The sequence below is a fragment of the Melozone crissalis genome, unplaced genomic scaffold, assembly GCF_028551555.1.
Source record: "Melozone crissalis strain CALT ecotype California unplaced genomic scaffold, PUWL_Pcris_2 ptg000013l_1, whole genome shotgun sequence".
NCBI classification, from domain to species: Eukaryota; Metazoa; Chordata; class Aves; order Passeriformes; family Passerellidae; genus Melozone; species Melozone crissalis.
In genome coordinates this window covers 2,730,806-2,749,681 of record NW_026535791.1, presented here as the reverse complement: position 1 = coordinate 2,749,681, position 18,876 = coordinate 2,730,806, and the positions used below count along the sequence as shown (strand labels likewise).

General features: G+C 42.0%; 1 protein-coding gene across 1 annotated transcript; it reads right to left on the bottom strand.

Annotated features, from left to right (window-relative positions):
* Window positions 1-4,870: 4,870 nt before the first annotated feature.
* Window positions 4,871-18,369, bottom strand: FDX1 (ferredoxin 1). The gene is made up of 4 exons (XM_054271413.1): window positions 18,200-18,369; window positions 12,478-12,602; window positions 9,511-9,640; window positions 4,871-6,024 (listed from the first exon to the last, which is right to left on the bottom strand). Exons 1-4 carry the CDS (start codon window positions 18,367-18,369, stop codon window positions 5,910-5,912), a joined length of 540 nt encoding a protein of 179 aa, XP_054127388.1. The 3' UTR covers window positions 4,871-5,909.
* Window positions 18,370-18,876: the final 507 nt, after the last annotated feature.

The window sequence follows — 18,876 nt, the reverse complement described above, 5'->3', positions numbered from 1 at the left end:
TGATGACAATGACGACGATGATGATGATGATGATGATGATGATGATGATGATGATGATAATAATAATAATAATAATAATAATAATAATAATAATAGTAATTGATGGATCCCTGCCACCAAGACATGGAAGCAGACACACTGTGACAAGCAGGGGAACCCCATAGCGGCACCGGAGCCGCCTGGGCCCGTGCTGGGGCTGCTCCCGGGGCTGTCCAGGGAAGTCACCATTGTAAGATCCATATCTCTCGGGCTGTTCAGGTCCAACCCAGCTACCTGTGGACCCCAGCCCACACGATCTTACATGGATGAAAGCAAAAGACCAGAAGGGCTCTTCTCCACGTGGGGAACGAATGTGCTCCATTTATTGACTCAAAAACCACCACAGGGAAAAACCCACATGGAAATAGGCCAGGTAGCTTCCTCTAGGAGGATTTTATACCTGGGGAAGGGGGGCGGAGGAAGAGGACCACAAGCAAAGGGATATAAGTGAGGAGAGACTACCAGGGAGTACTGGGGAGAGGGTGAGTGAGGGAAAAGCCATGTGATAAAAGAGGGGAAGAACAAGCCATGTGATATAACATAAACTGTTCAGTGCAATATAAAGACTAGTCAGTGCAAATCCCCAATCACCCAGTGCAGAACAACTAAATAAGCTATTTAGTGCACTATAACACACCAGTCCCACACCAGCTCCCCGGCAGCTCACGGCCGAAGGTGCGGGTGCTGCGGGGCTGGGGCTCACGGGGCGGGTGGCGCGTTCCGTGTGGTGTGTCCGATGGCTGTGTGTCCGATGGCTGTGTGTCCGTACAGCCGTGTGTCTCCTATCAGCTGTGGCTGATTTGGCACATAGCCAAGCTTTGCCCAGCCCGGCCTGAAGCAGCAATGGCGCTTTTCCAGTGCCAGCCCCGCGTTCCCTGCACTGCCCGGCTGCAGAGCGAGCATCTCCCTCCAGGGCCATGCTGAGCGGGGCTGTCCCACACGGCTGCTCTGCTCCCACGGGGAGTTTTATTCCCTGGAGCGCTGTGCTGCAGGGATGCACCGCCTGGGGTCAGCGCCAGCCGAGGCGATGTCGGGAACACAGGCTCTCTGAAAGAGCCACAAAGGGGACGGCTCCGCTGTACCCGAGTGGACCCAAAGGAGCTGGCACCGAGTCTGTTCAGACGCCGTTCTAGACTTTCTCATCTCCCGCTGATGCCCTAGTGCCGGCTCGGGGAAGGGGCACCGCGCTGTGGAAGGGGGTAGGCACAGGGAATGGGATGCCGGCTGGACCTGGGCACATGGAAGCACAGGGGCAGTGTAAATGCACGGAACAGCCTTTTCCTGGCCAAGCTGGAGTCAAGGGAATGAACTTCAAGGAACCTTCCAGAACTGTGAAGGTCAGCCCCAGAGACGCTTAGCCGAGCACAATGAGCCAACAGCTTTTTGATGAAGAGTTGAAGCTGCAAACGCTAAACCACTGCCGGCTGGAAATGACTTTTTAAAGACATTTTGAAATGTGGACTACTTCACATCAAAAACCTCTGCTTAACTCCATAAAAAGCAAAAGTGGTGGCCAGTGGATTAGAAAGTAAATCTCAGGGTTACTTTTAATGCCATCGTTTATACTTTTAATGCCTGTTTGCTTATGGATGGACTGTGCCTCTTGTCACTGTCCTGGCAGCACAACAGGGAGAGAAAGCGCCGAGGCACTGCAGCCCAGAGCAGGACATGGGGCTGCACAGCCACCCTGCGAGGCCACAGCCCCAGCCACCATGCAGGAAATTCCCACTCTCCCATCTTTTCAGGTCACTTGAGGAGAAATCATCTCAAGCAGCTGCACTCTTCCTAATGTTTTGTACTACTTGGTAACTCACTGACTCAGCTTGAGCATCTCTTCTCCTCCTTTTAAGATTTATTTCTCCTTTTTTCTCCCAAGAAATAAGGATTTTTTTTTTGTATGCCCTATCTTTGCATACCATATTGTCCATTGCAAGGGCAAAATAAAGGCTGTAGGAAATCTCCTCCACACTCTAGCCTGGACCTGTGAGAAGGGCAAGCACTGCATCTTCCCTGCAGCTTTTCTGGACATGGCCTTTTCAACTTGCCCCCAACTGGGATGTGAATTAGGTTTGAACACAGCTGTCTTAAATCCTCTGGAGCCCCACAGCCAAAAACAAAATGAACTTTCAAGATTTAGTTTTTGTCTGAGAAGTCACAAACTGCCTACAGAACTTGCCTTTTTCACTCTCACAACAGCCTGCAGTCCAGATAATGGGAATTCCTGAGAGATGAAGAGGTGGTGGTGTGGGAATGATGCAAGGCACACCTTTCTTCCCCCTTCAGACACCACACAAACATGCCACAAAATGTCACAGACTCTGCTGGCTTGGGCCTGACTGCTGTTTAGGGCAGTAGAGGGAAGGGACAGTGTAGAGCCACAGACAAGTTCTTCCACACTCCTGAAAAGGCGGAGGGATGGTTTTGTCCTGACTTTCTCACAAACACAACCCAAGCCAAAGGACCTTTTTACCCACCAGCAACAGACGACACTGCAACCCACCACTCCCTCAAAGCTTGTGAAGTAAAGATCTGTGCCAGCCCCAGACCTTGAGTATGCTTCTAAAGTTTAGTCTACAACACAAAGGCAACTGTCAGTTTTGATTTGCTCCTCATTTTTTAGGGGGGAGAGACAGAAGAAACCCACTGACCCCATCTTTTAATAAAGAAAGGAAATGGTTTTAGAAAGCGAATTACCTGTAATCTTTATTTGAACAGTGAAATAAACATGTATTCAACTAATTTTGATGCTATAATTGTGTGTCACTACACAAAATTTCATACTTACACTTTAAAGTGCACTATTAATGGGTAAGTTCCATTTTCCCCCCAGAAATACATTCAATAGCTTAGAGAAGAAGGAAAGAAAAATCCACAAAACAAGAGGTGTCAGAAAGAGGTTAAAAATAAGATTTATTTGCAAATAATTTTGACAATAAACTAGTATCTCTGAGCTGTGCATTTTGGGGACTACAAGTCAGTTCCTTTGTGTTCTGAGATTTCCATTTGCATGCAGTATGGGATACCTCCAGAATTCAAAATGAACTTCTAAGTGTCCTTTTTTTTGCCTTGCTGTGATGAGTGATTCATTCCACAGGCACACTGTAGGAGAGTCAAAGTCTTTGTAACGAGAAGCTGTCACAGGAAACACACAATGAAACCACCTTGGCTTAGAAAGAAAATTCACTTGGGAGCTGTTCCACATTTGTTTAACACAGTGTTAAGCACTTCAAGATCCCCACAAGAAGTACCTGGTGCTGTATTAAAAAAACCCCAAATAATCCAATGGAAAAAAACCCCAAAAACCTTAAAACCAAACCAAAACCACAAGACGAGCCCAAAACTCAATCAACATCTACCCCTAAACTTCACAGGTATACTGAAAACTTATATTTCTTTCTGATACACAAATGCACAACACATCTGGTCATGACCCAGCTCCCACTCTTGGAAGCTGATGAGCTGTCTCATGTAAAAAACCCCCAAACCTCAAGATTCAATAGCAATGACTGTATATAAATGAGCTCAGGACAAAGGCAATACAAGGTGAGATTTACCTTAAGGTCTGACTGTGTGAGGGCAACCTCCCAGTCATGGTTAGTGTCACAGCAGCAGAAAAAGAAGACAGCAGCATCTTCAGAACATTTCTTCAACATATGCCCACCCTCCTCCCTAACCTTCCTCTCTCTGTCCTTCATAAAAGCCTGGAAATTTTAATTCTGAAGTCTCAGTTTGAATCAGATTACATCAGAATTGTATTCTGAAACCCCTACACGATTAAGTTTTGAGCAGACCACAATTAGTATACCTTGCATTAGAACAAAGTTGAAAGGTAACAGAAGGAAACAAGGCAACTAAGAGAGGAAGTAAAAGAATCTAACCCACAACTATTTTCAATACAGTTCTAGAAAATATTCCTTCTTATAATGAAGAGGAACTTCTTTCCTCTTTACGAATCTCAAAATAATCCCAATATTTGACACTGAAAAAATATTTTTTCTCTCCTCCATACATATAATAATACAAGAAAAGATGTCCAGATGGCATTGTTACCAGTTCAAACCATTAATGAATGTACTATATCAGCCAAATGTAAACAAACATATATATATATATAAATGCCAAAAAAATCAAAAGTTAATAACTACTGGTGATAACCAGTACACATAAGTATTTATGTATTTATGTGAAGTTGGAGATAATAGCAGTCTTAGAAACATTATTTTATTTGAGCTACTTTAGAAAGACTAAACCAATATTCAGTTGGAAGTTCTTTATCATCAATGCAGACACCTCACCACAGGGGCTTCCCTACACCCTCTGGGGACCCTAGACCATTTTTATGAAACAAATCAACCTGGTCATTTTGCATCAACCATTACTGAAATGATCCTGCGAGCAAGGCCCAGAATCAAGTAATTTCTTCAAGCAGAACACTCTAGCTAATGTCAGACTGCCTCCTGCACAAGCTCAACTTGTGCAGGAGGAATAAAGATTTCAGAACAAATCTGATGTTGACAAACATTGCCCTGTTCAATCCCAACTCAGCTATATTCAGAGAACAATAAGAATTTGTGATGTGTAAATTGTAATTCCACTGGGCATGTTCTCCCATTACACAGCTCCAAGGACTCATTCTTCTAAGCCTGGTCTACCACAGTATTTGTGGTGTAGTCAAATGTAAATATTATTGAGGTTTACTGACATCTTATTTGGGCCAGGGTTAAGCTGCAGGTGCCAACATCCTGCATCAGCCTGTCCTAGTTTCACCTGGGAGAGAGCTGATTTTCATCCCAGTAGCTGGTACAGTGCTGCTTTGGATGTAGAAATGTAGAATCAGAATAATGTTGATAACACACTGGTGTTTTAATGTAAACACAGCTTAGCAACAACTCAGTCAAAGCCTTTTGAGAGTCTCACCTCACCTCGTGTGGGTGCACGAAGCCAGGACTGCTGACCCCAAGTGACCAGTGGGAGGTGCCACAGTCTATGGTGTCATGCTCAAAATATCACCTGGGGCAAAAGCTGGCTGGGGGCACTGCCCAGAAACTGGCTGGGCATCAGTCATCAGGTGGTGGGCAATCGTGTTGTGCCTCACTAGTTTTATGTATTTTATTTGTCATCATTACTGTTGTTTTCCTTTCTGTTTCTGTCCTATTGAACTGTCTTTATCTCCACATATCAATGTTACTGTTTTCCCTCCAAGTCTATCCCCTCCATCCCATTTGGAAAGGGGGTTGGGCAGTGGTGGGGTGCAAGTGAATGGCTGTGTGGCATTTATCTGCCTGCTGGGTTAAACCATAACACAGCTCCTAGAACTCATGGATTCAGCAGTATTTTCACAAGACAACATTTGCCACATCTCATTAAGATTCCAAAGTCTGGAAAATTCCTATCCTGAAAATCTACTATTTGCTCAGGAAGTATCATATTTACCAAGAATTTTAACTAGTTCTGAGCACACCATCTTTCATGGCAACACTTCAAAAAGACCCCATGCAGTCCTACAAACTCATTTCTCTTACACATTCAGGTCTGACACCTAGAAATGCTCAGAGTTTGTTTTAGGAGAAGTCCTGTACAAGTGATCCAGTTTTTAAATGTCATTAAATGTTTTGGCAGAATAATGTTATATGAAATCTGTAATACATTTGCTAATGTTTATAATCCAATGATTACTTATAAGAAGTATTATTGCATTTTAAGCGTAAAAATATAAGAGGTTCTATAAAGAAAATTAAAATAGCATTAATCTAATATTGATAGTCATATAAAATAACTCACAATTATGTAAGTTTCCATATTTAATTACACATTTAAAAATAAGTTATAAAAATAATTAAGCTTCTTTAAAACCCCTAGGATATTTTCTTTTAGGAGTTTTTACTCATATCTACTGATTGTCTAGCATCAGCCACAGCTTCTGGTACTCGAACAGTCATATCATTCATTGATTTCTTCAAGCAGATTTGGCAGCCTAAACGTGATCTGTGGGGAAACAGGACATCATTGTTAGTTTCAGCCCACCAGCAATCTAACAGCATTTACCCCCTTACATCTCCAACACTCAGCCACCCCAAACAGACCATGGACTAGGAACAGCCACTCTTGTGCAGGGCCTTAGTCCAGCACAGAGTGAACCACGTGCATCAGCACAAGGATCTGTGTGGCAATAGCCAGGATTTATGGCCAGAAGAGAGCTCAGCACACTGGAAAGTCCCACAAAGCATGCTGGAAAGTCCCACAGCTGAGTACTTCCTGCTCACTGAGACAATGCAGGAGATGGGTGACCCTTCCCTTTTCAGTGGGTCACTAACAGGTCAGTCCAGTGCAGGGAGTGATGCTTGATCTCCCAAGGGACATCTGGCACCTCTGAAGAGATAAAGGCAATGACTCTGAATGAAAGCCTCAGAAAAAACAAAGCCTAGCCCCTCCATCTAGAATTCAATGTTCTTAAACTAAAAAACTCAAGATTAGATGTAAGCCAGAAAAGCAAGAGTGAAAAGACAAGAAACATAGGAAGGAGAAGAATAAAACACTCAACACACCAGAGGAGATGTCATCCTTCATTTCTATACCTATCATTCAGCACAAGAAAACCAGATGTTGCACATGAGCAATTAAAACCAGATTCAATACTACAACAAAACTCTGCAGACATCACAAGCTGCTTTTATTGCTGGGATAACTTTAATTCAATGTCCATGTCTCAGAATTTAAGTGTAGAATACTAAAGACATCAGCAAGGATGGGCAATGTTCTGGAGTACCACAGACACTAACTAGCTGACAGCCTGTTTCAAGAATATAAAGTTCCCACTCTTTTATCCACCTCTCCATATGCATTTATCTGCATTTGCCTTTTAACTCCAAAGGTCATTTCCTATTGTTCAAGAGCATAAAATCTTCTTGCATGTTTTCACAGGCAGGTGACATTACCACAGCACAGTAAACAACCCTTACTGCTCACTGTGTGTTCTTAAGTCTTCCACAAGGATGCTCACAGTAGTTAAAACCTAGCACCAATCACTTTTACATCATGCTGTTGATCATATACTCTTACCAGGCATAATACTTCTTATTAAAAGACTGGGGGGGGGGGGGGGTGGTTTAACCAATTACTTAGCTTTTACAGGGCCTTTGCTCTTATGCTGTTGCACCTCAAAATTTAGTGAACAATCTCTAGACCTAAGTAAACTACATGAACTGCAGATCTTTCTTCATTTTAATGAGTTATATGAACAATATAAGTAATTTTTCATTTTTTAATTGGTATGAGTAACACTGTATCTATGGACACATTAGTTTGAAAGAAGCTCCCAGAATATACCAGGACACCCCCTACAAAGAAACCTTCCAGTACACAGACAGCCCATAAAACCTCTAGAGATAAAAGCCAAGTTTCTTTTGCATTATGTTATCTTTTCTATTTTATGTGCCCCTTCTACATCACCCATTGGCTCAGCACATAGAGTTTCCTGTTGCTGACAGGTTAGAAACAAAAGTATTTGCCTACTTTTTTCAAGCTGTTTCTCATCTTATTTTTTGCTTTAGTATTTTAACTTGCCAGGGTTTGCACTCCCCTATCTTACTACTTTCTACTGTTCTGCAGTTGATCAAAAGAATTTTATTTTAGCCAATTAATCCTTCATTTTCAAAAACTTGAACTTTCATGGCAGTTGCTGACTGAAACTTTCCCAAACACAGAGTAGCAAAGAATAAGCTGTGATGCTTATACCTGTGACAGAACAGAGAAGTACATCTCCATTACACAAATTTACATCAGCACAGGAGTCCAGGTAATGTGCAGCAAATACCAACCACTTAGAGCTCCACCTTTCAGAGGAGTCATCTTCCTACATAAATGGAAGGTCCCTGGCCATAGGAAGAACATGTGATGCTAGGAAAACCTAACAGAAGTACCAAGCACCATCAGAGAGTGTAAAACTTCATTTCATATGAAGAACTTAGAGGAGAAAATAGAAACATTTAAACAGAGAGCTCTGGTTTGTTACTGTTTTCCAATACCTCAGTAAAATCTCCTTGCTTAACCTTTACTTAAAAGGTAGTCAAAGAAAAAATTTTTTTATTAGATCACATGCCGCCAGAGCTATTCAGGAATTATTTTGGGCCTGAACCTAAAAGTTACTCTTTTTATGGTGGTAGGTGGCAGGCTTAATAGGCTTATGGGTTTTTTTTCAAAACTGAAAATGGGTTTTTGTGAGACAGGAAAAATGATAAAACAAAAGAAGCTACAAGTTTCTCATAGCTTGACTTCTTTGCCCTTCCAACCTCACATAAATGCTCAAATTTGGCTTAAGGGAGAAAGTGTCATGTAGAAATGATGAGTATAGGATTCCTTTTACTGATATAAAGAGACAGACAAGTTAATTCAGAGTACTTCTTTGCAGAGACAAACTCTATGCTATATAGGCCAGGTATAAAGCCTCTGATATCATTAGAAAGATTCTCAAAAACTTCAACAAGCAGTTCTGTTGAAACACAAAGGAATGGGCTTATGAAACCTCAAAAGCCACAGCTGCCTACTGTTTGTGTGAGCAGGTTCTGTGGCAAAGGCACTTGTGCACCAGCAAGTACAATAGCCCACCAGGAATGGGTCTGTGATGAGGATTAACACCCTAACTACAAGATGTGTGATGGTGGGGGTGATGCAGAACAGAGGCTTACTTTGGAGCACCACTAGTCTAATCCTAATGCCTCTGAGCAGTCAGAGCACACTTCAGGATCAGTTTCTCCCAAAAGGGAATGTGGTTTGTGTGCACAAGGAGCACTGTGATAGGAGTCAAGGCATAACAAGTATGTACACTGACATCTCTATGCTGTTTGTCCTAGAGAAGGCTTGGAGGAAGGATCTTAGCAAACCTTGGTACATAAATACCACAGAGGTTGGACAAGGTGGGGTCTCCATCCTTGTATATATTCAAAAGCTGTCTGGACATGGTGCTGGGCATCAGATCTAGGTGGTCCTGCTTGAGCAGTGGGTTGGACCAGTTGACCTCAAGAGGTCCCCTCCAACCTCAATGTTCTGTGACTCTGAAAAGAAGATCTGACCAAAACCTAAAACACTGACATAAACACATTAATAAAACACATTAACTAGCTACAGACTAAGGGAGGGGAAATGGAGAGGAGAAACAAGAGTAAGAAAATTCACACACAGGACAGCAGTGGCAAAGCTTTCGTGGAAGGAACTGGGTTTCCAGTCATACTTTAGCACTGGACCCCTCTGAAGACCAAGTACTGACACTTTTCAGTCACAAAAACAACACTGACATCTTCTTTATACTAATTCAGACAAACAACGTTTAAACTTGGCAGTCCCATTTGTATAAGAAAATCCATCTATTCATTAAAAGCTGATTAAGGTGCTCTAAGAATATTGGATTGCCCCATCTGCAAACCTTTCTTCCCATTCTTTGAAGAAGTAATGTAGGGAAGTGTTATGTCGCCTTACGTTTCTGTGAGGCCATAAGCCAGGTCCAGCATGTCCATCTCTTCATCAGTAATTGCATCTAGTTTCTCAAATATGTGGTCTTCAAATATTAAATGACAAGTTGAACAGGCTAGCGTTCCTTCACAAGCACCTAAAGAAAAATAAATCCAGATAATAGAAAACCCAGTTTCAAATTGCAGCTGAATTTCAGAAGAAGCCCTACATGTGTTTATTTCATACAAGAAGTCTCAGTTGATTAGCAAAATTAATGTTCTGTATATTCCTATATTCATATACCTACTCTGCATTCAACTATTAATAGCATTTCTACAGTTACTATAGCACTAAGATTTACTTAAATGCTAAGTAATCACTTAAAAAATGCTATGTAATCAGTTAAAATATGCTATGTAATCAGTTAAAATATGCTATCTAATCAGTTAAAATATTTAACTAATTTCCTTCCCACCATTTAAAGAAAGAATAGCTTTCTACCATAAGAATGCAAAACCAGACAATGCTGTCAATCAACACTACTTCATTTATTTCCAATGCTGATCCTTCTTATCTCTCTCTTTCCCAAGGTTTTGAGAAGGTTTTCTCTAGAAGTTCAACAGCAGACACCTGCTACATACACAAGAACAATTCCTTAGAAGTACAGGGAGGAGGGATTTTATACTTATTTCTTCTCACTTAAAGAGAACAGTAAATGAGAACAACAAAGGTGGTCAGGCTGGAAAGAGATGGCCTGCATGGATTGTGAGGTGCTCCAGTAGGAGTCACGGACCTAACAAGCTGCTGGGACAGAGCAGCACAAGCACCAACTCCACCTACCTGCTATGGCAATTAGGTCACCACAGCACAGTACAAGTTTGAACTGCAACAAATTTGTCTCTGTCACTGTACTGGTCTGTGTCTTGGGCTGGCACCAAGTTGCAAAAGAAATATGCAACTTCAGGAAGAGTGGGACAGCTAAATACTGTGGGGATTACAAACCTCAGACTCTGATTTGAATTGATAGAAGAGAATCAGATAACACAGCCAATTTTCACTTGTTTACTTATTTCTAGGGAGAGCAGGACAAAATCTACTGTGACCACATCACCTTTGTAATCATGGAAATAAGAGAAGCAAGGCTGTATGTATAACCACTGCTATGAAAAGAAATAGTGGAATTCATCATCAGACCTTGAGAACCACACAGAAAGCATCATGCTGCTACAGAACCAAAAGCATGTATTCAAGGTGAGCATGACACTGTAATACAACATTTGATTTTTAAATTATATCATGTCTTCAAATACATGAAAAAGCAGAGCTTAATTAAAATGCCAAACAAAATTTGTCCTATCAGCAGCTTAAGGATCATTTATGTTGGGAAGTGAGGGAAGGGGTGAGGGGGGAAGGAAAGAACACTGACCAGTCTCTTTGAACAGTGGAAGGTCTTTCCACAAACATAAAGCCATAAAACTGGCAATAACAAATTGAGTGCAGCTGAATCTTTCAACAGATCTGTAAGCCTTTATACAAAGATAAATCTATTATTGCTAATGCACATGGGATGCCCCCTAGTGACAGAAGCAAATAAGCAGGATTTACATTTTATTTTTCCCTTATTACTTTGTTCTTAAACACAGAACATACATTTTTGCTGCATTATTTCTCTGCCCTAGTACAATGTTTCATTAGCAAGCAGTTATTGAAATAGGACTAGCTCACATTATAATTAAAGACTGTAACAGTACTCTGAATTTTCAGTTTGACTTCCTTTTATTGACAGCATTGCTTTTTGCCACTTTACCACAATGCTCTAACACAGCTGATATTAACAAGAGAACACTTACTGTAGAATGCAAGCAGACCAGCCATAAACCTAAATGAGTAATAAGTGATACATAAAGCCAGTTGCATTACAGATTTTTGAGACAGTTTTTCTTCCCCAGACATATGCAACTCCAGACATAAAAGATCTCAGATATTAAGTATAAAATTTTAAATCTTACCAAAGATTTTATCACTAGCAGTAAAATTTATTCGCACTTAACTAAAACACACATCAAATTTAAACTGTGCTACAATATTCTGCTGCCTTTTTTTTTCCTACCAATTGCTCCCCATTATGCATTCAGTTCTGAAAATTGTACTGCCACTTTCTGCTTTAGATCTATTAATTTTTCAGCTCATGTTCATATAAATACCTCCCCAAGGTATTTCATTGCAATTACCTAATACCTTTGAGCAATGTGGTCTTGCAGTTTGAGCAACAAGGGCAGGTAGAAGATGCCCATGACAGGGCGGTTTGGAACTGAACAATCTTCAAGGTCCCTTCCAGCCCAAACCATCCTATGAGCCTAACTATGGAAAGTGAAAAATTCTGAAGAAATAGAGAGAAGTTGTAACTTCCTCCTGTTTTGATTTTAAACAGAACTTGTACCAAGTTAGAATTCCACAAGGTCTCCTTTACTCCAATTCTTTAATAAGAATTAAACTCCCGGCTCCTTCCTGCTAACTGACATGGATTTGGCTGTTTCTTTCACTTTGCACTCCTCTGCTACAGATATGGAGGTGCTACAAAAAGCCTGATAATAAATTGAGACAGTCTGGCACTACAGAAGAAACCAGACACTGTTAGAAATGCACCATGCCTGTGTTGCCTCCAGAACAGAACCTCTGAGAACAGGTCTGCAGGTGGCAACTTTCAGACTCCACTTTGACAGCACTCTGGGCACATTCCCCTCTTTAGTACTCAAGCCCAGATCACCCCAAGTATTTTTTAAAACTTGAACCAAAATATTCTATGCACCTGCAGGAGGAAAAAAAGGGGAGAAAACCCAAGTGAAGAACAGCTAGGTTTTATATTTAAATATTCATTTACAGTAGGACTCAGTGATGTTGAGAGTCTTTTGCAATCTAAATTATACTGTAAATATTTATGCATAAAGAGAAAATTTCTAGACACTGAATAAAATACTCAGTGAATCTACTTACCAAAACCATCTATGTCTAGATTATTGTCAACAACAACATCCAGCAGTGAATCCCCAGGTTTTCCCTTGGCTGTCAGTTTGTCACCATCACGGTTTATGAAGTGAACAGTTATTTTATCTTCTGAGCTGAAAAATAAAATTATATAATACAATTAAAGAATGCCAGAATTTTTTAGCACTTTAAAATTGATTGACTACTACTTAAATAATAGTTGATACTACTACTATCAACTCCAAGAAAAGAGAAATCTAAGTTATTGGCTTTTAAAAGCTTTAACATGTACAGGCTTTTACTGTTGTACATTGAACAAAGACCATGAAAAATAAAAAAAAAACAAACAACCTTTGTGTTTGTTTTGTCACTACAAGCCATATGGGATCCAGATGTTTTGCCTTTCACCAAAGACAGTTTATTTCAGGCACAGTATTTGTATTTTTAACAAATAAATGAGCTTATTTTAAATGTTTCTCTCACCACCTTTCTGTGAACTCTTGCTTTGAACTTATGAATTTTCTGTTGTTTTCATAATTATAATTTAAAATAAATTCTAAATTTTCCCATTTCTGTTTAGAGTTTTAGATAGTTTGCTTTATTTATTCCAAAATGTATTTCTTCTCTCTTCCCACAAATGGAAATAGTCCAATAACATTCTGCTGTTTTTAGGCACAGATTCTCTGAGGAGCTCATCTTCTAAATATTAACTCTAGTGATGTGCAAGGTTTTTACACTGGTTTCAAGGAAAGAAGGTTTTGCAATTTTTTGCCTTTTCTTTCCAGACAATTGTTTATTTAATAAAAAATTTAGTCTGCTTAAAAAATGTCTTAAGATGAGAGCTTTTAACATTAAAAAAAAAATTTTTGCATTCCACATTATTTTATTTCACACACAAATTAAAGGAAAGCTTTAAATATACTAATAATAAACAGTACGTTCAATTTTAAACCGATTATTTTCTTTCCTACAGTAAGTGAGCAAAACAAAAACTTGTTGGATAGACAGTGAAGAAATCTACCAAGAGATAACAGATAAAAACAGAACAACTAAAAAGCCATTTCAAAAATTTATGTTTCCATGTGGAATCCACGTTTAAGAACCACATGTTTCATATAACCCATACTCTTCTCAACTGTGGGCCTTGAATGATTTATGTCATAAGCTAAGTCAAAAACCAAGTCACTCCTGGAAAACTCTAACCTGTATATCTGAATGTTAAAGAAAAAATTTCAAAGTGGCCATGCTGAAAAATCAGTGAACAAATTATTTTTGTAACTGGCTGTAAAAGAATGTGTTTTTAGCAATCAGAGTCCTGGCTTGTTATGAAACAACAACAAATGTTTGTTGCTACAGACTTCATGCACTTCCCACAACTCTTAAGTTCCATTGGCATCAGTGTGCTCCGTGATTATTTATTAAGATGTCATGTTCAATTCTTCTCCTATCATCCCTCAGTCCACCCTCTAGAAGGCAGGCACAAGCCACCATTAACTATAAATTCATTCCAAAACTATAATTGATAATGAAAGCTTGACCTTGCTGACCTGCAGAATGCAATTGAGGCACATACTATAAAAAAATTCAGAAATTTTAAAGATATATCTTTACAAAATATGATTTATGTTGCACAGTCACCTGTGATATCCAAGGATCCCCAGCAAACCCTTCTGTGGGGGTTTAAGAAAGCACTCTGCTTTTCATTTTGCTCCTCGGCTATGTTAACACCTCCCACAGCAGAACCAAGGAAACAAGCACCCACTCAGACAAACAAGTACAAAATTCCCCACCTCCTCTGGGAGTTTAGATGGGTTTAGACTGCATCTGGAAAGGTACAGATCCACATTCTGAGGGCCTAAGCTAACGTCTGACAGTGTAATTCTAGACTGCCTCAAAAAGCCCTTCCAGAGCTCAAAGTACACTCTCCTTTGCTGAAATATTGCTATCAACACGACAAAAGCAACGCTAACAGGAGACACAATGTAATATGCACTTGCATTTCTGGGTATGCTCTGCCCAAGGTATAGACAAGGGAAGTACTAAATATTTATTCCAATATCCTAAATAAGCTTTATTATAGGATTAGGCACTCACAAGTACCATGGACCAAACAGTAATATGTCTGGGCATCCATTAGATCCCTGCAACTTTTGTAAATGACAAGTGAACTCCCTCCCAGTTTTCAAATCACACTTGAAACTGGCTTCATCTGTGGTTACACTTGAATCCGATAGAACACCACAGCGCCAGGAGAGGAACAGTCCCGCCCCCGCTCCTTTGTTCCTCGCCTCTCCAGCGCTCACACTGCCCTGCAGTAACCTCCGTTTGGGAATGCACTGGCTGAAAGCCAAGGTCAACAACCCCACAGATGTCAGAACCAGCAGTCAGATCTGACCCTCGCATGAAATTTACACCAGTTTACAATGGCTGTGTTACTGCAACTTTCGGCTGCAGTGACACAATCTGGGTTTCGTGATCAGATTAAATCAATCTCTTCAGAGTATTAAAAATGTGGGTTTGTGTGATCCCTGCTCCAAATCACCCTGCCATCATCCTTACACCAGTATTACCACAGGTCAACTCCTTTTGCTCACGTGGATGAAAATCAATCACAAGAACAAAGAAGCAGCAGTGGGATCCCCTTGTCAATAGGGGCAATGTGGTATCTGCTTCAGCCAGCTGGGACCTGCCCTGTGGCTGGGTGTGCCTCGTGGTGTGGCATGCAGCAAGGGGACAGACAGAAGGACCACCACCGGGTCACTGACTTTTGGTAAAGACTGACACAGACCTGAATCTGTTGACGGGACCTAATCCACCCTGATTTGTAACTGAAACTGAAACTTATTTATCTGTGCAAAGTTAGATACAGCCTTCTTAAGTCTTTCAGTAGATCTGGTTTTTTGCTATAGTCACCTTCTATCACTCTTTACTTAGCCAAAATATTCAAAACATCTCTGGTGCTTTACTTGGCGAAAATACTTTCAGAAGTGTGCGCATGCAATAATCAGACTAGTCAGACATTCAAAACACACACTGAGCCAATCTTCTCAATGACTGGGGGATACCATTAAAAATATAAAAATCTCACCCACATGAAACAATATTTAGGCTTTATAAATTTCAAATAACATGGGGTTGTCCGCTCAGACATAGTTTGCATCACGATAAACAACTATTCAAATACCCACATGCTGTGAACCAGTCACAGGCAATCAACACGAAACATGAGCCAGGCCCATGCAAGCATGAACAGCCTCAGGATTATCAGGAAAAACACAATTTATTTTGTGTATCCACATGAAGCATAAATATCCCAATCCATGCTCAGATAAATGCTTTTCACCAGATGTAAAATACAATTAATTTCTTCACATGGTTGCCACAGTCCTATCAACATCTTCTATCAAGCTTGACACAGATACCCTAAATCAGGCATCCTGCAAAGGCACAGAGGAGCACCAGAGAGCTGTAAATGCTGTTTGCTGCTCCTCTCATGCAAATAACAGTAAATACTGCAAAAATCTCAAGAACTGCTTCTTACCCCTTAAAAGAATTAGCCTTTTGAATGTTCAGCCATTAATTCCAAGTTATGAATCACCTCTTACATTCCTCCAAACAAAACATAACTTTAATCTGGTATTGCACATGGTAAAACCAGCTCTGTTATTCTTAGATCTTTTAATAAACAGCAAATCCAACAGCCCTAATTGCCTGAGGAGTTCCATTAATTAAGCTATTATACAGGCCTCAATCAACAGAAGTTGTAAATCTGAACTAATCTTTAAAGCATGCAAGTATTATGCTGTGCACCAAAAACATTGCACAGATAACTAGACTGGTATAAAAATAATTCTGAAATAACTACTGTCCACCATGAAATTAAAAGGAAGGATAAGGATAAAAAAGGAGCAAGAGAAAGGAGGAAATGTAAATGAAAACATAATGCCTGATGCTCCACTGAAACCCTTGGAAACCTCTGCTCACAGGAACCACCCCAGGTAATGTTTTGTATAGTGATGTCTTCATCTTCTAGACACAAATATAGCTAAATTCACACATACAAACAATGATGTATGTTTTTTACTGAAATAACACTCGTGGATTATAAAAAGGTCAGGAACTGGGACTCAAATATGCTGCCCAGAGAAAGTAACTTATGCGTAAATGGAGAAAACAATAATTTACAAAAACTTCCCTTTTCCCCCAACTCACTCAGTCAGGTTATGACACTGAGTATATAAACAACATTGTTTATATACTTGTTTGCATAAGCTTTTTTGCTGGCGTGCTTGCAAAATGAATGTAAACAAATGCCATTCTGTATTCAGCCTGTTTGTGAAAGACTTGAGGGGATTACAGGTCTTACATTACTTTAGGTAAGGAAATTCCTTCCCCTTACAGGCTTCTTTTTTCAATTATTTTAATACCTTTTAAAAAAACTTGTCAACATGTCACATCTTTAATTTTTGTAATTAAAAACTGCAAATTAGGGACCACAAAATCAACTGATCACCAGTAGGATCCCGCAGAGAGGAGATCTGACTAGCAACTTACTCATCTCATATGGCAGTCCTAGGCTAGAAAAGTTAAGTCTCTCTCTCTCCACATTAAAAGTATCTTCTGCAACCAAGTCAAAGATCACCTGCAAAAGAGTTCAAAAGCAAACTACTGAGACAGCTTTGATGTCGAGGGTGCTTAATCTCAATCTTCTGGAAACAGGCCAGGCTACACCCCTGATGCTGGGCTGCTGATTGTGAGTCCTGTTCCAAGTCTAGGAAACTTCTCTAGCAACCAAGTACATCAGGTTTTAAAACTTCTGCTTTTTAAATACTGAAAGCTAGCTGTAGACCTGACTGATCTTTGAATATACAAACAACAAGCCCGAGGGCAGTGCATAAACAATCTGTAACTACCTGTAATAAGCATCAAAACTACAGCTGTGGACTGTGTAATATTACATGCCCACAGATGTAAGGCATTCTGAAATACCTACTCATACATACTGGTGGGGAGAGGAGGAACTTTGCACATTTAGATCGGACCACAAAATCAATTACACTGGAAAAGACCTCTGAGATCATCAAGGCCGAGCTATTACCAGATATGATCATGTCACCTAAATCATGGCACTAAGTGTCACACACCATCCTTCCACGAAGAAGGATGCAAAAAGGCTCTTCAGCACAGAAAAACTATACCAAAGGCAGAAGACACTCTAAGTATTAGGATTGCTCTGATATGTGCTGTACTTCTACCACAAGCCCAGCCACACTTTCACAGGAAAAAAAACAAAAACCCTAACAAAACCAAACAACAGAAAAAAGAAAAACGAGCGCAACTTCAGTAAGGTCATAACCTCTCAGAAAACCAGTGTAAGCACCAGGCACGCTGGTTTAGCGTTCCATAACGCTTCAAGCCATGCCAGCGTGGTTCCAGGTCACACCGACCCCGAGCCTCACCCGCGCCGGAGCCAACCCGCAGCGCGGGCAGAGCCCTGCGGGGCACAGCTCGGTGGAGGGCCCCGGGAGCGCTTCGGTGCCACCGCCAAGCACCCGGAGAGGGGCGGAGGGGCCAGGACGGTCAGGGGCACGGCGGGAAGGTCACCCCACGCCGGCCCGTGCCACAGGCAGCCGCTGGCCCCGGCTGCCCGCAGCGCCGAGACCCGGCCCAGCTCCTCCGGGCAGCCGCGCCGGGGAGCCCGCCTGGCACTTCACGGCCGTGACCCCCTTACCTGAGCACCGCCCGGGCAGAAAGGCTGAACGGCCGCGCTACCCTCCCGGAGGCGGCAGCGCCGCTGCAGCCCGGCCGAGGCCCGGCTGCCGGCGAGGTGGAGGAGAAGAGCCAGCGGCGGGAGGAAGCGGCGGCGGCCCGGAAGAACAGCGCCGGCCCCGGGGCGGCCATGGCGGCGGGACGGGAGCGCTGAGCTCGGCGGCGGCGGGGCGGGGGCAAAGTCCCGCCGCTTACGCCTGCAGCGCGCGCGGCGGCGATTCTCGCAGCCGTTTACGCAGCACGCGGCCCGCCCCCGCTCCGGCGTGACCGCGGGGTTACGCAAAGTGCGCGGCAGCGCGCGGAGGGGCGGGGCCGGCGCGAGGTCCCACCCCCCGGTGCCCTCAGGTGCCCTCGTGCCGCCCCTCGCAGTCCCTCATCGCCCCCGCCTCAGGTCCTGGCGGCGGCTCTCCCCTTCCCTGGAGCCCAACGTGTGCTGACCCTCTGCCCCGCTGGGTCCACGAGGGATTTCTTGTCACAGCAAGAACTGGGCGCTGATACGCGCTGGAGTCACCCAAAGGGTCATCGCTACTTCCCAAATGCTCCTTTGGGAGGCCCGGCCCGTGAGGGAGTGGGCCCCAGCTCCTGGCTGGGCAAGTGGTCGATGCTACTTGGAACTGCCCTGAAACAGCTTATAATAAT